We start from the raw sequence: 26,598 nt of genomic DNA, 5'->3' as shown, positions 1-26,598 counted from the left end.
TGGTTCTTCGGCCATTCGGTACTTAAATATACTTCTTTACGACATTTATTTTGTATTTTTTGCTGCACGCATGTATGTACACATAGTTTATATTTATATAAGATCTCTTTAGGTCTAAATATGCACAGTAGGGTGGGTACATTTATCTTACTTTAGAATCGCAGGGGCGGAAAGTATCGTTTTGAGTCTCTCTTTTTATCCTTTTAATCATTAATGCAGTACGTTCCGCCCCTAAGAATGTTCTTTGATTCATTAACATCTACACAAATCAACCTACCCCAATGCACTCAAACAAAAGTAGACCGACCTATTTTCGAAGCTTTCTAATGTTATACATTACATGAGTCTGCGCTGCATTATCAACTAGTTAAAGGATCTATTTTACTTTGCACATCCGGAGCGATTCCGGTTCAATTTTATTGGCTGGCCAAAATAGTATCTATACACATAAATCGTATCTTGCAACTCTGTGGTTTTGTTTCTTTTTTTTTTGTAATCCTCTCAGACCCAATTTAGAAAACGGTTCGATCAGATAAATTTGCTTTTTTTCGTTTAATTTTTACACAATGTAATTTACTTTTTACTTAATGCATAATTGGTTTCCGGTACTATTTACGAACGGCTGCTAATAATTTTGCTAAACGGAATTAGCTTAGATTTACTTTTTGCTGTGTGAATGAGCGGTGTGTTTCAAGATAGAATTTAACATTTGACATATGCATATTGTATATAATGGATTTATTCGATGGTGAAAACGTGCAGTTGATAAAATCAAAACGAAAAGCGCGGAAGAGGAGTGCAGCAAGTAAATTATATTCCTTCCTATTACGATTACGATCTTAGTTAATGGGTTGCATTGGTCGGCGAGCACACTTTGCGATCCAGCGCACAAAGCGGCGGGACCTCCACAACGTCGTCAGCTTATAACTTATAGGGATCTTGAGGGGAGGATGTGATTGGTACAAGAGCTGGGAGACCGGGGGTCTAGAAATCAAAGTCGTATGTCGTATCATCTAACTAAAACTGAATTTTGTTGCGAGCAGATCGCCACGTCAGTTGGGAGCGGGATGCGGAGCGGTGACCTGTTTATTATCCGCTGTAGTTCCAGGATTGGCTGCTTTTCTTGCCGCTCCAAGAGCAGCCGTCAGACGATGGCAACCGCTATTGCTGCAGCTCCGTCCCCTGTAGCCGCCCGGGATCATAAGTGCTGCGCCGCCGCCGCCGCCCCCAGGTGCAACTAATCCGCCACCTAAACCACCTCCAACGCCGCCGCTGCCGCCATTCCCGCTCCCAGTGCCATTCCCACTTCCGTTTGCTCCCCCGCTGGCAGCCGGCGTGCGCGTGGCCGCCGGCGCCGTCGTCGTCGTCATCAGGGTTGTGCTGGTAGTGGTGCTGTTGCTGGTGGTGGGTCTGCCGCGTCGATTCTATTGCTACCGGCGATTGATCAACCCGTTGGGAGGCGCCTGTTGGCTTGCCGTGTGCATCAGCTCCAACTCCACCAGCAGCGGGAAGTGATCGGAGGGTATGTGCGGATGCGGGCACCCAACCACCTTGTTCTCGCGCAGCCAGTCATTGGAGACGGGTCCGAGCAGGCCCAGCGGCACCATGCCCGTCTTCGTGTAGAAGATGTAGTCGATGATGCCCTTGAAGTCGAACGTATAGTTGGTGTGCGGCATGATGTCCTCGTTGTAGGCGGAGGCCAGCTTGAACGAGTGCGTAAACTCGTTGGTGTCGTTCGAGAGCAGCCGCTGCAGACAGGACTTGTAGCCCATGTCCTTGAAGTCCAGATGGTCCATGGCAACGCGGCCCTTGCCGAGGAACTCCACCACGCCCGAATCGGGCAGCGAGTTGAAGTCACCGCACAGCAGCAGCTGGACGGCATTCGAGTCGTTCTTGTGACCCGGCCGGAAGCTGTGGCTCGCCTCGTCGATGATCGTCTTCAGCTCGTTGCTCAGCATCATCGTCTGGATGAGCTTGACGTCGCAGAACTCCGGGTCCCAGTGAATGTGCGCCGTGCAGACGAGCAGCGGCTGCGAGATCTGCGTCACCTCGGACATCGGCTCCCAGGCGTTCTCCTTCACCTTGAGCAGGGCGGCCAGGCCGATGTTGTCCTTGGGCATCACGCGGTTCAGCATGTTGTCGGAGCCCTCGGCATTGGCCATGGCCAGCTGGTTGAACTCGATCAGCGACTCCTTGATCAGCGTGAACCTGGTTAAGAAATACCCCAGCATTAGTTTCTCATCTAAGAGTAGGATTCGATCTGTCAACTCACTTCGAAGCCCTGAAGAATATCGCACAGCCATCGACATACTTCCGCTCCAGCTCCGACATGGTCTTGGCTCGCGACTTGGGCGAGAAGATGCCCTCGTAGCCATCGTTCTTGAGCTCTGGCAGGAAGAAGTGGTAGAACTGTTCCGTCTCGATCTCCTGCAGACTGATGATGTCCGCCGCGTAGTGCCGTATCTCGTCGATTATTGACTTTTTCCGGTACTCCCAGCAGAGGGCCCACGACGGACAGTATCCGTACATCTGCCTCGTCGCGTACTTGTCGCAGAGCACATTATAGCACATGACCGTGAAAATGCCTGAGGGTGAGGAAATGGGATCAATTAGTAAAGAAAAATGTAGATAAGTGCAGTTCCAGTTTCCTTTAATTTAAAATAGTATGTTTTTGTTATGATTGCCATTAATAAAGCGATTAATTTATTCTCTTTTCATCAAGTTTAGTTTTTAAATTATTTTTAAAGATCTTTTAAACAATAGGTATTACGGAATAAATAATCATATATTTTTAGTACATTTAACAGATTTTAGAGATTTTTTAAATAGCTGGAAAGCATTAAAAATAATTAAAAAACAAGCTTACAATCTAGTAGAATATGTTCATAATTGTTAAGCTATTTCATATTTCCAGCATTAAAAAATGAAATGAACAATTTGAAAAACAATTCAGGTAAATATCTCTAATCGACTTATAAGAGCGGCTCGCTCGCCTATCTAGGGCAACTGCAAATGGCTCGGTAATAGAAAATTCTTGCTGGCCGACTGGCGGCCATTAGGCTTTAATTACAACTTACAGGCTGGTCGCGTTTTGTTGGGCTTGGCCAGTGGCAGCCAGGGCCTCTGGGGCGGCGGATTGACGGTGACTGCAAAGAGAGAAACAGACACGGATGCACGGTTAGTTGGGCGAGTGAAAATGCCATGCCGAGTGGCGGCAAGAGATTATGAAATTAGCACCCGCGCATAAAGCGTTCCCCCGGCACACACGAGCACTCCGTATCATCGGCTACCCCACTGACACACTGCCGTGCATGTGCCCCCGTCCACGTTCTCCCCCAAGCACAACCACTCCGCCGGGTGCAAAGATTGCAAGCGGTGAAAGTGACATGCACAAGCAATCAAATTGCTTCCGCCTTTGCCTTGGGTTGCCCCACCGCTTAAGCGGCACCACCAGTCAGGCGGTGCTTTGGTTTTTGCATACATGAGAGACATGGGTTACTACTTATGGGTACCATGTATAGGGTTACCTCTTTACCTCGTAGGGATACTTTTTAATATACATTAATCTAAAATCTAACTTATCCAACTTAGATTATAAAGGTTTTAATGTTAGGTACAGTATATTTTGAAGAAAATTAAATTTTCAAAACTCAAGTACCAAGAGTTGGTTTTAAGAGAAAACTATAATATATTTATATCTTTTTACCATCTCATACATACATTAATCTATTACCATGGTAAGGGTTTACTAAAGTCGAGTACTTTATAGGATGTTTCTCTATAATACTACATTATACTGTATATAATGTACTTACGTACTTTATGAGTTATAACAACCTTTCGAAGTGTTTTCTTACCCATGTGTATATTAGTATACTAGTATATCTTAGTTAAAATCTATTACCATCTCAAGGGTGTATCTTTTAAAATCTATCTGAAGTTCATTAAGATACATCCTTTACAATAAGTACCCTTCCCATTGCTTCTGCTGTGGGAATCACTTACTGCGTGGCGGAGGAGCACTGAAGCATGGGGGGTTCCTCCACCTCAGGGGGTGGTACAGCGGGGCAAATGGGGCGAATGCGACCTGCGACGTCTGGGGCTGCTGGGTGTAGAACGTGCGTTGATGTGGCTGCTGGTAGTACGGATGGTGAGGATGATGGGGATGCTGCTGATACTGCTGATACTGCTGATACTGCTGATAGTGCGGATGGTGCTGATGATGCGGGTGGTGCGGGTGGAAGATCTTGCGAACCACACCCGCCCCGCCGTTCCTCGAGTTGGAAGCCGTGGCTGGGCCGCTGCTCATAACATCTTACCGCGGCAGGGAGAGCCACGGCTGGGGATGGAACCCGGTACTCCTCCGCTCTGCTGCTCCGGTTATGGTAATGGGAGCTGTGGAACCCAATCGCTCGCCTCCTCTCTTCGCTGTCGCTCTCAAGCCGAAAAGCTGCTGGCTGGTCTTCTGGAGATTCGCTTTGCTTTGTTTCGCAGACTCGTTGATTGTTTTTGCATTTCTCTTCTCCCTCTGGTAATTTTGTGCAAACGGCGACGCCGACTAAAAACTTTCACTTTTTAATAAATTTTGTGATTTTTTTTTTGTTCATAATTTTGTTGCTGTCTGCGCCTTGTTTTGTTTTTCGGTTGCCTCTGTGCGGGCTTGTTTCTTTCCTTTTTTTTTCCGTTTTGTATTTTTGCTGACAGCCTTTAATGACTACATTAACGCCGCTTTGATTGCATTTTAATTGTACAATTCGTTTTTAGGACCCAGCAGAGGCTGCTCGCTGCGCCTTAATTATGCAAATGGTTATTTAATTGAAATGGCACTAACACTAAGATTACAGAAGACGCCAATGAGTCACCGAAACGAGGAAGGGATGCAAAAAAGAGCAACGTAACGTGTGTGCTAGCAGTGAAATGATCGTTGTGTGCGAGGCGTAAGTATTAACTAAAATGTGGCTGGCTGTTACCAAACGTCAAACAAAAGCCTTTGACAGCGAACTCAATGCCAACTATTGTTGCTGGCGAAGAGCACCCTCAAGTGGGCCTTCTCATCGTCATGCCATCATCATCATCGTGGCCATCGATGGGTTAAAGGTGCTCGCTGCTTCGGCGGCTTTGGTTACGAAACTTTTACCCAAGTACACCCACGCAGCCACTCCACCCGACGCATGGTAAATAATTTCACCGAATTCGTGAGTGATTACCCCATGGACAGGTGTAACAAAGGGCACACTCATCGAAAGCACTTTGAAAAACAAAGCGATCAACGAAATTTTGAAAACAAATTTGTTCAGCCAACGGAGCGTGCCGTATTTTTCGGGGTTGCTGGGGGGAGATGGATGGCCTAGCGGGAAGTGTTACAGTGGAAAGTTGTACTACTTAACATACTCATGTATATAAAATGGGTTTCCTCGTAAATGGATTTATTAAATAAAGCAAGAGCCCTAAAGCAAGCAATGAACGAGCAAATGTAGATCAATTTTTCTAATATTTCCATGTATATAATTTGGGTTTCGGCAGAAATATGTTTAATAAATAAAGTATGATCCCCAAAGCAACATAAAAACAAGCTAGTTTTGATACATTTTCTAATGTTTCCATTTTCTCATCAATGTATTTATGAATTTATATATGATCCCCAAAACAACCAAGAAAAGAAAAACCTTAGATCAATTACCTAATATTTTTTATAAAATTAATATAATCTGTAGAAATTTCGCTTTCATTTTGGTTATATAACCTACCACCTTTAGTTTAAACTAAAAACTGCTGTTTAGATGCGAGCTTCCTAAGAGAATTCTCATTACCAAAATAAAAGTGAAAACGAAAACCGTTTGCTGTGTGCGAATGGTAATTGAAAGATGTTTGCTTGGTGCTCCACTTTTTGGCTGGTATCTCTGCTATAAGACGCTAATTTGTTTACTATCTGAAGATCCAGTATCTAAGATCTTCAGGGGGATATTCATTATTCCACAGTAGTACACCCAAAGCTAGTGCCATTTACAAAGACTTCCAGTTAGGAGAGCTGTGTAACTATGGTCCCCACTCATCCAAAGACTCATTACCATCTCCGATCCTTTCTTCAATCCACCCATAAGTCTCCACCGTCACACAATCAAGATTATTTACTGCCTAATGGATGCATATCAATTATGTTTACTCTCTCCTGGCACGGTAAGCTCAGAGTTGCCATTCGATGGTCCAATATTCGCCTGCCAGCCCCATGTCACGCCATGTCGTGTCGGCCTATATCTATCTATAAACCTGTACATAATCCAAGCCGCCATTACCTTTCCCCGGGATCCCTACTAGAAAGCCCTTTCTATCCGAAGTTTTCATGGTCGCTGGCTGCGCTGCATTCGAAAACAAAACCAAACGAAATGAAATACAATAGCAAACTCCAGGCGGGGGAAACAAAGAGCCACTCGCGGAGGCAAAGACAACAGACAAAAGTTCGAAAGGCAAAAACCCAAGTGAGCGTATCGAAAAAGAAAGTGAAATTCAAATTGAAATTTGGTGCGATTTGGTGCGCCAAGAGCCTGTTTGCTGTGACTGTGTGTGTGTGTTGGCCAACTCTGCGATATCGTATGCACAGCACGTTGGTTGGCCGAAACGGAGGCGCTTTTCGAGGGAATCGGTTGGGGGTGAGAGGCTATGCCGGGCTTGGAGCCGTCGCAGTGGAGTGCTCCGGTGCGGAGGCCTGCTTCGCATAGAAAACAAAAGTCAACTCGCCACTTGCCACACTTCTTCGGCGGGCACTGCAATTAGATAACTCGTTTCGTTTGCACCAGTTTTTCCTCGCTCGCTGCGATCGGCGCTGCAATTGACTGCCAATGTTCAATGGCGTTCAGCAATCGCAAGTTGCAAGTGGCAGGCTGCAGGTTGACGGTTGCTGGCTGCCAGCTTGCGACTGGTATTGCCTGTCGCGCAGCCCGACCAGTCCACCTCAGCCGCCATTCCATGCCGATGCCGCCACTTAAGACAATCTGGCATTAAAATCATAATAATGAAACACAATTTAAGGTGCACTTCGGGCAGCCAAGGCATAGATGAGGTTGAAGTGATAGCTCCAAGAGATGATAAAGTCGAGGGAAAAGCGGGTCAATATCAATTTAGCACTCGTTGTAAAATGCATTTATATGTTGAAAGCGTGGTTAATGTAATTCCCACAAATAAGTCAAGCTCTAGAATTTACATTTCGTATGGTCTATAGCACTGTCTTACATTTTGACTAATTGGTTTTATTTTTAAATCATAAAGTGTTGTCTAATCCATATAAAAATATGCTCTGGGTTGCCAAGAACTTCTTAATAAACTGCAAATTCAAGAAAGAGTCCTGTTTATGGGACTATTTCCCTTAAAGGCATCTCAGGGAGACACTCTTGCTGAACCATTTGTAATCACTATTCTTTTGGCCACAATTGTGGATTCGCTTGCACAAGTACAGATGTGCGTGTGGGAAACCAGTTGGACAGCATTTGCCGCTGCATTTCTTGCCGGGTTTCACAGATCGTGGCCGATCGCGAGCGCCATATTCAAAAGACTCCAATTGTGCTGCGTCACATGGAAAATCAATTGAAAATGTGCGCGCACAGTGATTATGCACAGGCGAGCGGATGACGAGTGGCAACAGCCGATGCAGAGGAGCACCCCATCTCCACCAGCCTCCACTGCGCCAGCGGCGGATCCAACTCCAACTCCATCAGCAGTTGGAGTCGCAGACTGGCGTGGGCTTTCTTTCATGGAGCAGCAAGGCACACTTTGGAAAACAAACTGAGGATTAGAGATAGCTTTACCTATGCCTACATATACCTATTTTAAATATGATTCCTTTATATTCCAAAATAAATGAAAACTATTTTTATTGATTTTTTAAGCACTTGAAACAGCTGAGGATTTTTGGTTGAGCTGAAACCATTTTTCCGTGGCAGGAACAAATATACACCCAATTTCTTACAGTGCAGTGGCAGCATCTTCGTAGGAGGCAGTGGCTGCCTCACGCGATCCGCCAACAATGCCGCACGCTGCTTGGTTACGTTTATTTTTCTTTCGCTGATCCACTTTTAAATCTTTGCGCGCACTCCTCGCAGTCGCAGCAAAGTCGGGTACTTTCTCTCTCCCGCAGTTGGAAAGCGGCGACGAGACAACTGCCTACTGGATACTGCCTTTCTGCCTTCTGCCTGCCGCCTGCTGACATTGACACAGCCTGTAATGGGCTCCGACCAATCCAATCCAATCCAGCCAGCCAGCCAGCCAGCCAGCCAGCCAAGCATCCGAGCAGCCAGCAACCCATCCCCGAAAGAAAACATTCAGGGCCAGGTCTCACACTCGCAAATGGGGAAATGCAGTCGATTCATAGCTTGGCAACAAAAACTAAACTATAATTAGAAATGCTTAGCTACCGCACACTAAAAACCACTCTATATTTATCGAAAGCTTAAAAAACGATTCACAACACTTGTAAAACACCATCCTTGATAATAAAATGACCTGCATCTTGTAGCCTTTCTTCTCATAGACGTGGTGCATCCTAAGCTTTAAAGAAATTGTGGCCTAGATAGTTTATATACATATGTATGACTTTTGGTATTATGTACCATTTAATATTTGGTAATAAATAATTCCTAAGCTGTAAATGCAAATGATATAAAAAGTATTTATAGCCACATGCCTTAAGCTTTCGTAAGCTGATGAAACTACAAATATTTTCTCTCAAATTTCGCCCATATCAATTCGACATTTTTGGTTAAGGCTAACCATATTATCCCAAAGGCGAAATCACTATAGTAAAATTTCACCATCCGAAGAACCTATAAATAAAAGCCTCACCAACTTTTTTCCTTCAAGAGGTAGCCCAGTTAAGCTGATGTATTGGATAAGTAAGTTTCTTTGAGAGGCATGAAGTGCTAAAATCCGTGAGGTCTTTAATTAAGAATGGCTTCTTAAATACTCAAAACGACTGTATAGAGAAATCTCCACGGTTTGTTTTGCTTTGTTTTTTTCAGCATTGCTGCCTCGCATTGACAGGTCTTAAGCAGGAAATACTTGATTTTTTTCCCAGTGCAGTGCGGCCCATTCCCTGGCCATAAAACTTTCTAACCATTTGCACTTCCTTTTACGCAACAACAACCTTGATAAGAAACGAAAATGAAACCCAAAGCGAGGTGGAAGCGGGCTGTAAGCCCACTTCCGCATTTAAGGCCATATTAAAGGCGAGACGGCCAGACGAAAACATTTCCGATCTCCGATGCATATTTATAAGAAATATGGGCCAATTATGCGAATTACTCCACGAAAATATGAATGAGAAACACGAGAGAGAGAAAAAACAAACGAATCGGCCCAACAAGCAATGAAAATAAAAACGGAAAAAGCTTCGCCATGACAAAGCACAAAATGGTATAAAAAACCGAGCAACAAAAAAAGAGTTAACATTTCGTAACCGAAATAACCGTTAACAAGCACAAAGGCGGCCAAAAAGGCGGGGCCGGACGGGGGCAGGCGGCGTCCGGCACCGGCCCCAAAAATCACCAGCTGCGTTGCTTTGGCCCCCGCCACACTATTATAATTTTTGGCACTAATATCATCATCATCAGCGCGCTTCTTCACTCCCAATTGCAGTTATAAATACCGGTTTCGCTATATAAATAAACCATTTCAGTTGTTCGGGGCCGTTTTGTCATCCTCAGCGATACAATGTGCGATGCTTAAACGGAGCGAAAGCCTGGGGTATATTGGCCAAAAGGTGGGCCATATGTGGAGCACCAGCTTACATAAATCAGTCTAGTCAAAATTATTCAGAAAAGGAAATTGTAGGAGATCCGAACTGATGGATCTTTGGTGTTTAGAAGTGGTTATGCTTTTTTGGGGGTTTGATAAACCATATAGGGTGTTTTAAAGAAACATTTAAGATATAATTCATTGTGCAGAGAAAAACGGATTAATGGGATTTAAAGTTTATTATATTATTAAATTGGCTTTTGAAGGGATATATATAACTTTAGACCCTATATTGTAGTTTTTAGTAACATTTTAGACGAAAAAATAAGAATTTATAGGTTTTATAATTTAGTATTATACATTTAACTAAAAAATTAAGATGATATATACTGTTATTTACAATGTCATTGAGATTTGTCATGACAACATGACATTTACCGTGACACAACAGTAATTGAGTGGTTTGGTATTAAAGTAAGTGAATATTCCAGGGTAACAACCAAGTCTTGAACACCCTGTACATTTTCGCTCCACTTCCTCTTCCCACATTACAATTCGCCGTGCTCCACTAAATCGGCAAACGTTGTGGGAATCGATGACGCCGCGATGCGTTTAAAATGCATTACAAAGCACAAAGTTGTCATAAAAATTAAATTAAATAAAAGCCGAAAACAAGAAAACGTTCATATAACAAAAGCGCTGGCCAGAGAGGAAAAAGATCAACCGACTTAAGCCAATTAAACGATTAGGTAACAGTTACAACAATAATGGCATGAAGCAGCAGCATCGTATGCAGCGCAGCACACACAAAAACTTCGTCATCGGCCAGAAAGTCAGCGGCAGCAGCAGCAGTGGTAACAATAAAGCTCAGACGACTCGAGTCGAGTCGAGTTATAAACCTACATAGACGGCAAAATTTGTACAACCAACGGTGGGCCACTGCCACCGCGAGTGGCAAACGGAAAAAAGCCAGAAACAGAAAAAATTAATTCATGTTGTGCCCATTTCGTGAGCGGGTACAACAAAAATAAAGATGAAGCAGAATAAGTTACAAGCAGAAGTTTAAGATGGGGCTTCAGAGACCGAAAATCGGGATGCCCTATCAGAAAGTTGGAAGTAAGATAAACCTAAGGGAGAAGTATTATTAAGTATTATCAAGGGTTAGATCCTAAACATTTTACTTTTGATTTTTAATTTACGATGGAGGTAATTACTTTATCCCTATCAGATGGTAACAAGTTAGGAAACCGTAAGGACCTTACCTATTACCCTTTAATAATGTGCCCTTACAGATTCGCAAGATCAAGATTTTCAAAGAGATATTTTAAAAACGATATAATACCAAGCGTTAGATCCTAATCAGTTCCGTTCTATACCATAAATATTCCATAAAAGTAGTTACTTTAGAAGCAGTTCTTAAGTTCCAATCGTGGTAAGGTAACCCTTTCGTAGGGCATAATAGGTTACAAATACGGCAGCAGTAAATGAAGCACAAGCCGCTCTCAAATGGCTGAAAAACCTAGGAGTTAGCACCGGCCCTTTGGCTGTTCTCCGTCCACCCCTCTTGATTTATGGGGTCCGAACCTCGATGGTGCATCTTCTTTCTCTTCCCTCGACTTTACGTCACTGACGACATTAGACCCTCCGTCATGATTTCGTCATTTGAGGCTGCAGCGACGCATTGCGTCTTAGAGTAACTATTCCTATAGTGGCAATGATGTGGATGAATGGTCAGATGAAATGAGCCCAATCGATTACTCTTTGTTCTGTGGACCATCTTATGCTACTCTTCGTTTACCAACCCAACTAGTGACCTAATCAAGCATGGTAATCCCCGAGGAGATAGGAAAAACAGCGACCTAAATAACTTGAGTTGTGTAATACTGACATACATTTTCAGTTCTGTAACTCTGGCTTTAACTACCCATAAGTGTTGTAACAAAATATATTATTATAGTAAGAAGCCCAATTAAAGTTCTTTACTAAGTAAACTTAGTTATAAATGTATTCTTCTAGCAAACCATCACTTGGCATGTCAATTTTTAGGTTCTATGCGAACTTCCCATAATATATTAATTAAGACTCCCCCGAAACTCGGAAAAGGGGAACTTGTGTGCTAATGAATTCTAGGTCTGCTTCTGCTGGCTTCTTTATCTTCGCACACAATCAGATTTACACATTGCTCAACATGAATACAAATGTACACCGCCAAATTATTCAAAAAGTGGAGCCCTTCATCTTTCTTCTTCGAGAGGCTCATGAATAGTGGGCCATAGTTTGGCTAATGGGCCAGACAAGTGGCAGCCGGCAATTGTCTGTGGAAATGCAAAGCCAAGTCAGCACGAGAACGGCTGAAAAGAAAATCAAATAGTGGTGCCAACAAAACGAGCGAGGCATCCACTTTAAGACGACCCGGCGAACGAGCAGACGGCATTAAAAGTGGGGAATAAATGTAATAATGACATTTGTGGCCGTTAGCTGGAGTTGAGTTGGATTCTTAACTGTTTGACATTTTGCGTAACCTTTTTCGTAGACATTTGGCCTTTATTCGGATTAACCGAGTTTTTCCCCCCCTTTTTTGTGGGTCTGCACAGAGGAAGTTGAGCCAGGAACTTGGGCAACGCAGACGACGATCGTGATGATGGCGATGATGAACTACCGGTGTGTGTGGCCCACTGAACTGGCCAAGTTAATTGGAAAACGAAACTTTCAATTTCATGGCGAAATGCTAATTTCTAGCCAAAGAAAAGTCAACTGGAAAAGCGGCAAGACCAATTGGTGGGGAAACTTGGGGGAGATGATGGAGGGAGAGACGGCGATACTAAGTGAAAAATCACAAAAGTAGAAAATAAAAGAATAGGATGGTACACAATCATATACCCTTTCTTAAATAAATAAATAATATATTGTTAAAAAATAATATTTTAGTAATCCTGTTTCTTATTATCTTTGATAAGTGATAAGATTTTCCATTTTTAGAATAAAAGTTGGAAACATTATATTAGTAGGTTATATTAACTAATTTCAGTTTTTGTTTTTAGGGTTCTATGTCAATTTATTTCATTTTATGTAGGTCTTTCTTAAGCCTCTATATATTTTACAACCCAAGAGCTCCTTCTGAAAGGTTATGATTTCGAAACCCCGGCAAATAGAACGACAAATTTGAAATACCCCCAGCGAGAGCAGGTGAGGAAAAACAATTAAACTTCAGGGGCCAGAAGGAAAGAGAAAAACTGGCAACTGGAAGACGCTAAGAAAGATGGCCCCGCTTCGTTGGCCAGCGGCAATATCATCTATGGCCAAGAACAACAAAGGCAACAACTACAGCAGCAACAGGCAAAAGCAAAAGCAACGCGACGCATTTATTGACGTAGCCAAAACACATTAGCCACCGCTGCTGGCCGGTGGTGCGATGGAGCGATGGAGCGATGGTTCGTTCGGTGGTGCTAGATGGCGGCTGATGGCGCAAACAGTGTTGCAAATGACCCAATTATCCACTGACCCACTCAACGCTCGTCCGTTGTCCGCTGTCCGTTGTCCGTTGTCCGCTGTCCGGGTCCGGAGTGCGGCGCAGAGACCATGGAACTGGAAGTCGAAACTTGGAGCACGGACCTCCAGAGGTTCGCCGGCCATTGTGAAAGAGGCAACCCGAAATCGGCCCTCTTTCTAGAAGCTGACTTAACAAGCAGTTGGCTTAGCCGGGCTAACTCAGAGCAGAACCCCAGCAAATGAGGCCCTAAAATGGAGACATTAATTAGCCTAATGACGGGCACAAAATGCCCAGAAATTAATTTGCCGGTTACGGTTATGACAGCGGTTTATCTTTTTTTATTTTTTTTTGCGAAAGCCGGCGTAAGCAGATTCACCCCGGTGAAAGGTTCCCGGTTCCCACTCTTCTCCGGGGCCGCTTTGGTAATTGAAATCTGTGCAGCGGCCTCTTCTAATGTTTGGAAAGTTCATTTTCGAGTGGCGGTGCAGTGCATCAGGGATCTCTGAGAGTTGGGCCCAGAAAACGCCGACTTCTGTTTGTTTTTCCCGGCTCCAAAGGCGGCTCAAACGTGCCTCATTCGATTTTCTTTGGCTATTTCAACACCTATTTTTCGGGGTTATCAAAACAGCAATCAGGTTCTTTTTGTTTGACACTTTTGTTTACACTTTTTATTGAGTTCTCGTTCGGGCTTAATCAAAATAAATAAGTTGGCCATATTGTCTGGGCTGTTTGGGTTACAAATGTGGTGCTGTGTTGTATTGATGGGTTAACTAAATAGGCTTGTTATTTGTGCAAAAACGATGCTTACGAACGAACAAAACACTACAATAATACGATGGAGGGGGCGCACAACAATACGAGCTAGTGAAAATAGAATTAATTAAATAAATTAGCTTCGAGTGGTAATTTCTATATCTGGGGAATGGTAACACAAACCGTCTGCCCGGAACCTGCCAATGGAAAATCTGTGACATTTTCCAGCGGCGGCGGCGCGCGATGCTGAGACGCGCTCTCAGCCGAACACGATTCGAGCCAAGTTAATTCAAGGAAAGCCAAGCCAAGTCGAGTCGAGCTGGAGCGGAAAACTTCAAGCAATTTCTGTGCGCGCTGCGCGTTCGTGAGTTTCTTTTAATTAAAAGAAAAATGGAGAAAAAAATAGAAATAGGCGAAAACTTTTACTCGCCAACGCCAACTGCAAACAGCTAAGCAGGTAACTAGGGCTGCTCTCGATTTTCAGATTTAGATTTTATGCTTGGCGATCTCAGTTGGAATTAATTGCGCACCCAGATCTTCTTTCGGCCATTTTATGGGCCTCAAATTGCAGACAAGTCGGAAATGTGAGTCTTAACTCGAAGATATAACATGATATGATACCGATCGGCCGTGAGTAAGCTGAATTTGAGCGTCTCAGAAGCCCGGCGAAACTCTCACTTTAGATTTATGAATATTCAATGGGGAAAAAGTGTGTTTCCAGTTCTCAAGCCACAATGCGTTTCAAAATTGTAAGGCAATTATAAGACAACCTGTTTCGAGGTTCTAAAACGCATTGTACATATGTATAACTCTGCTTTAAGAACATCGCTCTTAACCCTTAGAGATCCTTTCTGTTTGTGTTCCCCAATCTATGGATAACCTAAGCATTAATCTTATCAACTATAAAAGTTCACGTTGTAGCGCTTTACGTACTAGGTAAAAACCGAAAACCCACTAATCAGTTAACATTAAAGTAGAACCCAAAACATATTCAAAAAGATACACAACTAACATGTAGGAACGTGGCTTAAGCTCGAACATAAAAATTAACACACACGGAATATACCCTGTATAAAGCCCAGATCTTAAGGGCCCTACGGATGACGTTAATGCACAAATAACAACAACAATTAATGGTATGTATGAAGTACAAGATATACAGATATGGGGGGGTATAGTTAAAGTATCTCTAGGGTTCACATCGTATAATCTACACGATTTCTACAATTTCTTCTTCTTTTTGCGCCACAAAATCTGCATAAGAGTCGGACCCTTCCCGTAACCCCCACCCGCAGCTCCGCCGCCATCTGTGGTCTTGGCAAAAAGAAAAAGAAAAGAAAAATCTCCTAAAAAATACAGATACAGATACAGATATACAAAACGCTGCCACTGCTACTGCCGCCGCCGCCGCCGTCGCAGTGAAAGTGAAAGTTGAAGTTGAAGATGAAGTGGAAGTCGGTTTGGGATTCGGATAGTCGGATAGTCGCACTGTGTGTATGTGGTATGTACAAGGTTTCCAGTTCCCCGGTGCCTGTCTCCATAAGTTTCCATTTGCCGGGGATCTCGCAGCCAACAGCGCCCATTTGGTCAGCTCGTTGGCCTTTTGTTTTTCGCTCCAATCACAATCATGACTGCGATGATCATGATGATGTGATGATCGTCTCACATGTGCGTTATATCCATTTAATGGGTTTTCTTCTTTCTCCGCCGTCTTCGCCGGAGTTGCGCAACTTGGGTTGGGTAGAAACTCAAAAAGTGCTTTCGGAAGATTGAACATTTACATTTCCCCTATCCAAAATGGAAACCGCCCACGCATGCTCGTTATCTGGTCGTCGTCTCACGTTTCTCCAAATCGTTGCAAAATGAGGCACTCTGATTTTGATTTTCATTTTGATTAGTTTTCCACGGGCGTCGTCATAGTCGTCGTCGTCGTCACGAGATGGTGGAAAACGCTGGCTTCAGCTTACCCACCGTGCCCAGTATCAGCCTGGTGGGTGTGGCGCGGCTGTCTGGGCCCAGTTTGGCAGCTGCCACTTGGCTGTCATCGTGGCAGCCACCTCCACCTCCACCTCCTCCACTTGGCTGCCTTCCCGCACGCCACATCAGGCCCAAGCTATTGGCGCTGCTATTGTTGTTGCAATCCACGAGAAAATCCAAGGCTGTGGGCGTCGCATCCGTCAGATTCAAATGCTCAAAGTTAAAGACGAGGCCCGATCCGCAGTTGTGGCTGCCAGCGCTATCCAAGCCACTGTCGCTGGCTGCTCCCGATCCCAGGCCCGAGCCCAATCCCGATCCGGCCTGATCCGCCGCATTGCAGGTCTCGATCAGCTTGCGCGATATCTCATTCAGGCTCTCATCCAGCAGCGTCTCCGCCTGGGCGGAAATCGAGGAGGAGGCGTTGCCCAGTTTCCCGCCTCTGAAGCAATTGCCAAACAGATCGTTGGCTATGTTGATCCCACTCAGAATATCCCCATAGCCGGAATCATCGCTCAGGCATTGCGAGGGTGTGGTCACGGCACTCGGATGACTCCGCTGGGATCCGATTACGCCCACAATTTCCGCCCGACTGCTGTCGCCGGTGATGGGAGCAAACTCCTCGGTGGCCTCCTCCTGCAGAGCCGTTGAGCTGGGCAGGCTCTGGCTGCAGATGGAGCTATCGCAGGAGCTGTCCGAGTGTGTGGACGAGGTGGACGAGGAGGACTCCCTACTTCTGCCTCCTTGTTCGCTGGAGGAGGCATCGGAAAGCGATCGCCGCAGAGGGTAATCCCACAGAGACCGCAGTGGGTCACATTCCCGGCAGAAGCACACTCCGTGCGTGTGATCATGCTGCAGTATTCCCGTGGGCAGGTGATAGGATCCTGATCCTCCTGCGGCGTAGCCCTCTCCAGGATTGGTAAGCTTGGTCTGCATTTCAGACTCCATTTTGAGGAGCACTCCGTTGCCTGGCTTGCGGTCCTTTTTGCGTCGCTTCCTCGGCTTGATGATCCTGGGCAGACAGGTCTCCGCCGCCGATGAAGTGGCCTGATCCTGGCTGGCAGCATTATTGGCGGCTGTCTGCTTCTCCTGGCTGCTGAGCACCGGTGGAGCAGAGTTCTGATAGCGTAGGGCTCTAGATTTGTCCGCCATCTTGAAGCCAGCTTGACTGCTCATCGGCTGATAGGCTCCACTCCAGTTGGTGGTCACAGGATGATGCTGATGGTGTGGATGATGTGTTTGGTGGTGTTGCAGCTGCTGTTGCAGATGCTGCTTGCCATTCTGCTGAAGCAGTGGCATGCCCTGGGCATGCACAGCCAGCTGGGACATGGTGGCCCCGCCAGGTGGCCACGTTGGGCATGATTTTTGGGCGGATTTCCTCAGCAATCTCTGCCGCTGGGCGGGCGACAGGTGGCTGGAGGCATTCGAGATGAGGGGTATGCCGGCGCACTCATTGATACGCTGCTGGTTCACCACGCCATAGCCAGCGTTCTGGTTGGATTGGGAAGGAGGTGCTACCGATTGAGCTGCTGCCCAGTTGGGCGGTGGTGCCGAGGGCGGACCGTGATGCAGCCTATATCCAGGAGCTGCACCCGGCTGATGCTGCTGCTGCTGTTGCTGCTGGTTTCCCAGTGGCCAATGGCTCACCGGATGCTGATGGTAGCGCAGGGGAGCGTAGTTGGAGGCTGGTGGCAGTGATGGAGCTGTTTCTGGCGCCCTGTAGACGGCCACATGCGATCTCATGCTGTCGTTGCTGTCTTAATCCCAAACTGAATCCTGGCGGCGGATCGAGTCGATTGCACATCACTTGGCCGCTTGCTTTGGATTAATAATTATTCGGCTTGGGCCACCACCGCTCAATGGGGCATGGGCATTTTTTTTCTTCGCTTGGCCAACAGAGTCGAGTGTCGAGAGTCGAGCGATTCCACCGCAACGAAATGAAAAGCGAACGCCAAGAAACTGGGACACGGCGCGATCGCAATTACGAAATACGAAATGCACGGCGCATGCGCGACGGTCGCGAACGGGTTTCCCGCTGAGCAGGGAGAGAGACTGGAGGAGCTGTGTGGAGCAAGTGCGTCCGCCTCGTAGCCAAGCGAGCGGCAGACTGAAGTCAGCTGCTGCAGCGATCGCTGGTGAGGCCCGCCGGCTAACAGTAAAAGCCCAGTTAAGACCTGTCGCTCGCTCTCCGGCTCTTAGGTTCCACTTGGCTTGCTCTCTCTGCGTGTCGTTTAGGCCAAGTTAACATCCACTGGGAGAGAGAGAAGCTCAGCTTGGGGCTTTCGGCTTTTGCATGTCGAGGTCGTGCAGTTCTTTCGGCCCGGCCGATACGACACCGCCAATTGTTGTAATTGTTGCATTCAATTATACATTTTTAATTGATGCCCGGGCATTATGTTTTCGGCTTTAATGGGCAGCCGTGAGTTTGAACTTTAATTATGGCCGCGACAACAGGTTTTACGGCCTATCCAGGTGTGGGAAAAGGCATTAACTAGCTGTGACACCTTTGTTTATGGCGGAAAACTTTTCTTTTTAACAAAATGTATCACATTTTGTATTACAAAATAAAACAAAGGTTCCTCTTTTTATGGGGATTCACTAATAAACCTTTAAAAATGTTTTTAGTGAGTCGTTAATTATTCTTATCTACACTATCATTTCATTTTTATTGGGTTAAGCCCCAATTTAAACTAATCATTCTAATAATACCAATAAATTAGTTTTAGGATATTTGGAAAGATTACCTTTAACTTAAGGATAAGAAATCGATCCTTATTTTGTTCTGTTGAACATTAAATAAGGAACCCCTTGAGTAACCATTTCAGTTTCAGTGAGCCCCATCAGATAGTTGAAATACCCTTGAACCCGCAGTTAAATCAAAAACTTTCTCTTTTCGGAAGCCTTTTTCGCGTGCTTTCCTTTTTACCCCTACACACACGGGCACACACGGACGCACACCTAGGCAGGAGCTGCTCACGCACCTGGCACACACACTCAGGAGTATATAGAAAGATATAGGGGGACTCACATGACAAGTTGTCCAGCATGTAGGTGAGCAGTTTCTGCGTGCCGTTCGGCTCGTTGTAGATGTTCATGAACTCCTTTTGCAGCGGATTGCCCATGAGGCCGAGTATGACGAGGTGGAACAGCTTGCCGATCTCGTAAGGCAGCACGCGCAGAAAGTTGTTGTTCAGCAGCAGTTCCCTAAAAGGAGCAGAGGCGATGGAGTGGGTGAGTCAAATGCACGGGGATCATTAGGGCTAACGTTTAGACTGAGGGTTTTAATAAGCTCTACCGTTCTGCATCAGTCTATAAATCTAATCTTTATACCAATATATGCTTAAGGCGGCTGACAACTTTTAAAGTAAAGTAGTTCGAAGTACTTTACTTATAAACGTACCATACAACATAAACTTGATTTACATTTATAAAAATTTCAGTAAATATAATTTTTTATAGAATTTTAAAGGTCTTACAGAGATTTCTGATTAAGAACTCTATTTAGCACATGCTTTACTCTACACTGTAGAATATTTCGCTATAGATATGCAGAAAGACATTAATGGGACACATTTTTAGGGGGTCCTAATTGGAATATTCTTAACTTTTCCCTGCAAGACACTTTTGTAAGCCCACACCAGCACTCACCGCAGCTGGATGAGCTCGCCGAGCTCTGCGGGCAGACTCCTCAGCTTGTTGCTGGACAGATCCAGGGTTCTGAGGCTGGTCAGCATGCCGACGTCGGCGGGCAGTCGCAGCAGCTGGTTGTCGTTCAGATAGAGGGCGGTTAGGTGCTCGAACTCCCACAGTGACGGACTTATATTGCGAACGCAACCTGTACCAGGAGAGGAAGATGAATTAGTTGAGTTCTTCAAGGCATCCAAGGGATAACTCACCCGTAATCTCCAGACCACTCCAGTTCGTCTTCTTGCCAGCGGCTATATCCTCCTGCGACAGAAAGATCTGCTGCCTCCGATTGGCACTGTCGTATTTGTCTTTGTTACGAGACATTTTGTAATGATTGCCTGTTCGGTATACATCAAAGAGAATGATATTAGTGTCTGTAGGTAGGAGTTGGGGTCTGGTTAAAATCTGGATTTGTTTCAAGGAAGTTAGGGCTCATGTTAGGAGACAAAACCTCGCTTAGCAACAGAAATGTGAATGCTTTGAGTTTTAGCTTAAATGTATTTAGGAGAATTGGAATCAAATCATAACCTTTCATAATAACCGCCTGATGATAAGCGTCTCTGCAAAATATTAATAAAGTGGTTTCAATTATTATTTTGTATTAGTAAACAAAGGAGGGGTTTGGGGGCTTTTGATTTTGGGTTTACATATCATGGGCTTCAGCTGGGAGAAAAATAATAGCAGTTTTTAGAATGTAAAATCTAGATCTAAACTATTAATGATACTTTTACAAGAATTTATATGTAAATTCTGATATTCTTATTGAAATTAGACACATTTTCAAAACTTTCTTTATAATAGAAGAGTTCGAATATCCAATTTTTGTATGTTCATTTTGTATGTTTTTGATGAACTGCTATTGCTCTTCGCAAAGCTGAGGATGGTAAATTATAAATTATAATTAAATGCAAACTAAAAGGATTTTTTGCAAGCGCGCGCAAAGTGCAAGCACACACACACGGACACCAAGCACACGAACAGGCGCACACACGCACACAGGCACGCTGAACCGTTAGAAGGGAGAATGGCGTGGGCGGGCAATGCGGGAAGAAGAAGAGCGGCCGTATGGCGTATGTCGCACATTGGAGTTGGCGGGGTTTCCAGAAGCAGGAGCCGGGGTTTACCTGGATCAGTTCACTTTTCCCAGGAAGTCACCTCACTCTGGATTGTCTGGGGGGGGGGGTCTCGAATCAAATCGAATTTACTTGCTCGCTCTCTCAGCTCTTGGCCCGCAAATTACTCAATAATTTTGAAGGAACTGGAATTGGTAAGCCAACTTGTGCCCTCCGTGCGTTACACTGTGGAATTTTGGCAAGTTCGAACGTTTTTTGAGCGCTCTTAAGGCTTTTTCCTTTTTATCTAATTTTTGTTGTTTTCAGTTTTTTGGCCGATTTTTGTGTCTGTTTGTCGAAACAGAAGCGACGATTCTGCTGTTGCCCTGCTCGTTTTGGGTCGCTCTTTCTCCTGCTGCCCCTCCGCTTTCCACTTATTTATCGCGCGACTCGCTTTCATCGTCGTTCCTTGTTTTTGTATACATGGTGGCCACTCGGAGTTGCCACTCGGTTTTATCAGCGGGCGATATCACGGCAAACGCTGGCCAAATGCGTGCTCCTTTGGCCAACTCCACTGCGGCCTGGTTTTCAACCGAACAGCTAGGTAATGTTTGTTTTGTGAATATAACTACATAAATGGGATTTTAGTCAAAACAAAACAAGCGCACAACACACTCACACGCACACAAACACACACACACACAGGCAGACGGTCGTAGGGTTGAAAATGAAAACACGTAGGGATTTCGTACTGTTTGCTTTACTAGCCACTTTTTTCGGTCAACGCTCTTTGTGGTGTCAACTCGGCTTCCAACGCGATATGTTTTGTATGTTTTTCGACTCTGGCTGGGCGATTTTTTTGTGGTTTTAGCCTGCTGCTGCTATGTGTAAACTCTCGTTCTTCGCTTTCCTTCGTTTTCCATTTCTCTTTTGTGCGCTTGTTCGGCGTACGCGGAAATGCCCACTTGCTGCCTATCGGCCAATCGAAAATTTGCAATCAGGGCTGCCAACTATTGTACGGATAAAAAGCTAAGTAGATGAAAGCAAAGTCAAGGCGTGCGGATTAGGTTCTTGAATTTATAGCCATGTTAAAAATGTCAAAACTGTTCTCTTCAGGTTGTTATAGCTTTTATTACAGGTCTCTACTATTCGTTGTTGCAATCATAATGTCATTATTATTAGCTATTTTCCAGCTAAGCCACTCTGCCATCTCTAAGACTGCAATCGATCTTCACATCGAGTTTCGATAAACCAATTCTTGTTTGAGCGCGTCCACTTCAATTTAGTCATTAAATTTATAATAATTAAGGTTTAAATGCCCGAAATGGAGATGTCAGAATACCTACGCAAATACTTGGAGGACGAAGATGAAAGCATTCGCGCTCTTTGCAATGATCCCGACTGTAATGCCAAACGGATAATGTGGATGCACAACAAGACGGTAGGCAAGCATTTATTTAGACTGCCATTTGGTTCCCCATCATATATTTGTATTTCTAGCGAATAACCGAGCAGGACCTCGCACGGGAATACAGCGCGGAGGAGGTTCGCGAGCTGTGCCTGAAGACCAAGCTAAAAGTTAAGATGACACTGTACAATTGCCTCTGGGATGCAAAGAAGCGTTTCGATGCCAAAAAACGTCTGGAAAACAAGCCCGACAAGTTTATCAACGGCATGTACTTGAAAGCGGTGCGAAAGAAGATGGTTCAACCGTATCCGGAGGATTTTATCGCAAACCAAAGAGACGTGGCTAGAGCTCAGACCAAAAAGCTCAACAATCACAGGCTGGACAGATGGCATGGCAAGAAGAGTAGTATGGAATCCGCTCCAGACTGGGAGTCCCTAGAGGATCTAGATGGCCCAGAAATTCGGGAATCCGAGGACACCTTTGGTTCGACCTTCGACTCGGACGACAAGGAGGAAGAATCGCAGAAGGCTTCAATTACAGAGCCTCCGATTAAAGATGTTTTAGAAGATCAAAAGGTGGCGCTTGTCCAAGAAGATGAAGAGGAAGACCTTGAGAAGGCGCTTGAGTTGTCCTCGGAATCAGAACTGAGTGGCATTGGGGATCAGCACGAGGACCTGCCGCAGCAGCAAGCTTGCCAGCCTCAAAACGTCGACTGCCCAGCTACACAGATGGAGGAAAGCTGGGTACGTTATGGCGCTCAAATAAATTCGGAAAGCATGTCGATTGGCGAGTCAATTGACCTGGAGGACTATCCAAGCACTCAAAACTCAGAGCCGGACTACCTAACGTTCAACACCCAGGTAACCGCATCCACCCAGGAGTCCGCCAAATAGGATATAAGTTCAATGTTTAAAATCCTAGTTTTGCATTTATTGATTTTGTTAACCTTACTAAGTTTCTAAGTATAGTGACCGTAGAAAACGTGTTAAAAACATTGAATTCCTAAAAAGTTTGTAAAAACTAATAATAAAATCTTAGTAAAATAAGATGCTCAATTTAAGCTATTTACACATATCTAGGACGATCCGCAGCCGGAACTGTACACGGAGATAAACATTTGAAATGCTCGCTTTTACATAATTACGCTATGTACAATTTACATTTAGAGCTAGTTTACATGGTCCCACGGGGCGTGGCAGGGGGGCGGTGGGTGCTACGGGAAGTGGTCAAACAAGAACTGTTCCATGAACAGCGACTCCGAATGCTAGTTGGACGAGTTGTCGCCCGGCTCGCTGACAGCAATGGTCATTTTCGCCTCATCGCCACTATCCAGTTCCGCGTCCTCGTCATCCTCCTCATCCTCGCAATCATCCAGCAGTTCATCCTCGCAATCGTCGAGCTGCTCGTCGTCGTCGTCCTCTTCGGTCATCTCCTCATCCTCCTCGTCTTCCTCGTCCTCGCCGAAACTGTCGCCTCCGCCATGCGCGTCCACATTTGGCAGCTGAACGATCGTGGCCCCGCCAGGCGTCACAGTTGAGCCTGCAACCGTGGCCGCCACACTGGAGGCTCCACTTCCCGCCGTCGCCGCAGCACCGCCGCCCGGGATCTCTATCGTCACAATGCCGCCCATCGTGCTGATGCTCTTGGGCGCATTGCCACTCTTTCCCTCCTGCTTGATGCTCAGCTCGATTAGCTCCACGCCGGAGCCTCTCTTGAAGTGCGTCTTGATGTGCTTGGACAGGTGATCGCTGCGCATGAACTTCTTGTTGCACTCACGGCACTGGAACCGCTTCTCGCCCGTGTGCGTCCGTCGGTGGCGCTGCAGCTCATCAGAGCGCGTGAAGCGCTTGCCGCAAAACACCCAGGAGCACACGAAGGGCCGCTCGCCGGTGTGCCAGCGCAGGTGAGCCCTCAGATGGGAGGTCTTGCCGTACACCTTCTGGCAGCCGGGGATGTGGCAGATGTGCTGGCGCTTCTTGTCCGAGTGCTTCTCGCCATCGGTACAGTTGGGACACGTGCAGGCTACTCGTTTTAGGCGCGGTTTCGGCTCTCCAACTGCCGCTCCTCCCCCGCCACCGCCCGTTGCTCCTCCACCTGAACTCGCCACACTGATGCTCACATTCAGATTGCCCTGGGCCGGCGTTGTTATCGTCGTGGTGCCACTGTTCGTGCTCCTTATGCTGGCAGGCGCTCCCCTGGCCTGCGTGGTCACAGCCACCACTTGGCCACCAGTCGGGGCAATCGTTATCTGAGTGCTGGACGTGCTCACCACGTTGGCTTTACTTCTAACGGGCTGCTGAACGGGCGGAGCCGGGGCGTTCGGTGTATTCGTTGCTTGCTGTGGCAGGGCAGTGATCTGAATGGAGGCTGGTATACTCAGGTTGGATAGGGGGTTACCCTCCGTATGCAGGAACTTGATTTGCTGTTGTTGCGGTGCGGATGTGCTCGGCGTGGAGGCGGGGGTAGGAGGATTTGCGGTGGCGGTGATAGGTCCAAAGGTGTCCGGCGGCTCTTGCTTGATGCTGGTAATCATCTGCGTCGGACTCTGCGGCTCCTGCTTGGGCATCACCTGCACCTGGGCCTGGTTCGCCACATGGGTTTGCACCTGAGCCTGCGACATCGGCAGTTGGGTAAGCACCTGCTGGAAGTTGGCCGGCAGATTTGGCGGCAACTGGTTGGCGTGAATGATTTGCACTTGACCCAACCCGGGGATATTCTGGATGGGCAACGCCTGAAGATTGGGCAACTGCATGGGCGTGGGCACAGCGGCTGGAGCGGGCGCCGGAGCGGGAGGCGCAGCCTGTCGCAGTTGGGCGGGAATCACCGTCAGTTGTTGGCCCTGGGCATTCGTGATGGTGATGGGCTGATTGGGCGGCAGTTGACCACCCGCCGAGGCGTCACTGATGGCCTGCAGGAGCTGCTGGTGCTGGGCCTGTACCTGCTGTTGCTGCTGCTGCTGTGCCTGTTGCTGCTGTTGAGCCTGTTGTTGCTGCTGAACTTGCTGTTGCTGCTGTTGTTGTTGCTGCACTTGTTGCTGCTGCTGGTGGGGATTCTGGATATGTATGATGTTGGCATTCGGCGGCAGTTGAGGATATGGCATAGCCAGTTGCACCTGCTGAATTTGCCCGTTGGGCGTAACAATCTGGGCGATCTGTGAAAACTGAGGGATGATTTGCATCTGTGAGGCGGCGGGCATCTGCAGAGATTGCGCCTGCATCAGGTTTTGTAGCCCGCCGCCCGCCGTTGCCGCTGCCTGGACAGGCACATGAACCGTCTGATAGATGGTCTGTCCGCCGGCCGTCTGCACGGGTATTTGCACGGCCACCGTTTGCTGTTGCTGCGGTACAGCCTGCGCCGGGAACTGCACCAGTTGGGGACGCATCTGCAGTTGGCCATTCTCCAGCTTAATGGATTGCCCGCCGCCCAGCAGGTTGGACAGGTTTCCCAGCAATCCATTGGCCGCCGCCACCGAGGTGGGTATCTGCAGGTTCGTACCCGGTATGGTGATGCTGCCCGGCAGCTGGCCCGCCGTCCCACTGGTTGTTCCTCCCGCTGCACTGGCGCCGGGAGCATTCGGTCCTTGTGCCTGCTGCTGCACTGCACCCTGGTGCACTTGCTGTACCTGCTGCACTTGCTGTTGTTGCTGGATGAGATTGGTGACGGGTATTTGAATATTGGTGCCGGGTATGCTGATCAGCTGCGTTTGCTCCTGGCCCAGGCCGTTGAGCTGCTGCAGCTGGATGCAGTTGGAAGCCACCGGATTGGCTTGGACCTGCGGTGCCCGCAGGATCTGGCCGTTGGGCGTGATGAAGGCCTGCTGCCCATTAAAGTTGACCGCCTGCGCGGTGGCCATTGGGGCATTGAGGTTGGGTATAAAGATGGCCTCCTGACCATCGATGTTGACCGTTTGCATGGGCATGGGCTGAACGATCTGGAACATGTTCTGCGGCATCCCAGTGCTCTGGGCGCCACCGGCAACCGCTCCGCCGGCAAACTGAGGTGGCATCTGGTGGATGTTGATGATCTGCTGCATGGTGGGTGCCCCGGGAGCACCCTGTGCCTGGGTTTGGGGTGCTGTTGCACTTCCTCCACTTGGTGTCGCCGCCTTGGCGGAACCGCCGGCCGCCGAGGGCGTGGCTGGGGGCGCACTGGTCGCCGCACTGGCGGCACTCTTGTACTGCAGCATGGCGCTTTTAATTGAGATTTCGTCAGTCACAAGTGCTTCGAGCGAAACATGTCCCCTTTTTTCACTTGCTCAGACGCGCAACTCTGCCAAGCCGATTAGCTGGCACTCAGACGGGGGTGGCACACATGGTACAATGTTCACGGGGACGAGGGGGCCGTTGTAGGCATCCGAACACATGAATAACAAGAAACTCAGGGGAAGTCGAGCAGGGAAACGATTTAAGACAGTTTTTAGTTTCAATTTTGTTTTGACAAACACAAACGCAGAAGAAGAAGTGAGAGTGATGGGCCAGGGTTGCATGCGCCGCCTATCGATAGCCGCCAGT

At 46.8% G+C, this 26,598-nt stretch overlaps 4 protein-coding genes across 8 annotated transcripts; 1 reads left to right on the top strand and 3 right to left on the bottom strand.

Annotated features, from left to right (window-relative positions):
• Positions 1 to 533: 533 nt before the first annotated feature.
• LOC108026169 (CCR4-NOT transcription complex subunit 6-like) lies at positions 534 to 21,621 on the bottom strand. Of its 3 annotated transcripts, XM_017096924.3 has the most exons (8): positions 21,432 to 21,620; positions 20,156 to 20,187; positions 19,837 to 19,965; positions 19,589 to 19,775; positions 18,969 to 19,144; positions 3,078 to 3,146; positions 2,273 to 2,585; positions 534 to 2,208 (listed from the first exon to the last, which is right to left on the bottom strand). In XM_017096924.3, exons 2-8 carry the CDS (start codon positions 20,160 to 20,162, stop codon positions 1,431 to 1,433), a joined length of 1,659 nt encoding a protein of 552 aa, XP_016952413.1. In that variant the 5' UTR covers positions 20,163 to 20,187; positions 21,432 to 21,620; the 3' UTR covers positions 534 to 1,430. The 3 variants fall into 3 exon arrangements, with proteins under 3 accessions (XP_016952413.1, XP_050744745.1, XP_016952414.3); XM_050888788.1 differs by lacking the exon at positions 20,156 to 20,187 and having other exon boundaries at positions 21,432 to 21,621; XM_017096925.3 differs by lacking the exons at positions 18,969 to 19,144; positions 19,589 to 19,775; positions 19,837 to 19,965; positions 20,156 to 20,187; positions 21,432 to 21,620 and adding an exon at positions 4,006 to 4,957.
• Positions 13,314 to 18,579, bottom strand: LOC108026168 (transcriptional regulator ovo). Its single transcript, XM_017096923.3, has one exon. The coding sequence runs from the start codon at positions 17,681 to 17,683 to the stop codon at positions 15,899 to 15,901; it is 1,785 nt and encodes a 594-aa protein (XP_016952412.1). The 5' UTR covers positions 17,684 to 18,579; the 3' UTR covers positions 13,314 to 15,898.
• On the top strand, positions 20,773 to 23,133 carry LOC108026171 (telomere-binding protein cav). Of its 3 annotated transcripts, none has more exons than XM_017096927.3 (3): positions 20,773 to 20,894; positions 21,989 to 22,120; positions 22,180 to 23,133. In XM_017096927.3, the coding sequence occupies exons 2-3, from the start codon at positions 21,995 to 21,997 to the stop codon at positions 22,978 to 22,980; spliced, it is 927 nt and encodes a 308-aa protein (XP_016952416.1). In that variant the 5' UTR covers positions 20,773 to 20,894; positions 21,989 to 21,994; the 3' UTR covers positions 22,981 to 23,133. The 3 variants fall into 3 exon arrangements, with proteins under 3 accessions (XP_016952416.1, XP_016952415.1, XP_050744746.1); XM_017096926.3 differs by having other exon boundaries at positions 20,783 to 20,894; positions 21,862 to 22,120; XM_050888789.1 differs by having other exon boundaries at positions 20,793 to 21,283.
• Positions 22,996 to 26,547, bottom strand: LOC108026166 (transcription factor Sp4). Its single transcript, XM_017096921.3, has one exon. It carries the CDS (start codon positions 26,271 to 26,273, stop codon positions 23,352 to 23,354), a length of 2,922 nt encoding a protein of 973 aa, XP_016952410.1. The 5' UTR covers positions 26,274 to 26,547; the 3' UTR covers positions 22,996 to 23,351.
• Positions 26,548 to 26,598: the final 51 nt, after the last annotated feature.

This window comes from Drosophila biarmipes, chromosome 3R (assembly GCF_025231255.1).
Source record: "Drosophila biarmipes strain raj3 chromosome 3R, RU_DBia_V1.1, whole genome shotgun sequence".
Lineage (NCBI taxonomy): Eukaryota > Metazoa > Arthropoda > Insecta > Diptera > Drosophilidae > Drosophila > Drosophila biarmipes.
Note: the sequence above shows the minus strand (reverse complement) of the source record. Positions and strands in the feature narration are given on the sequence as shown.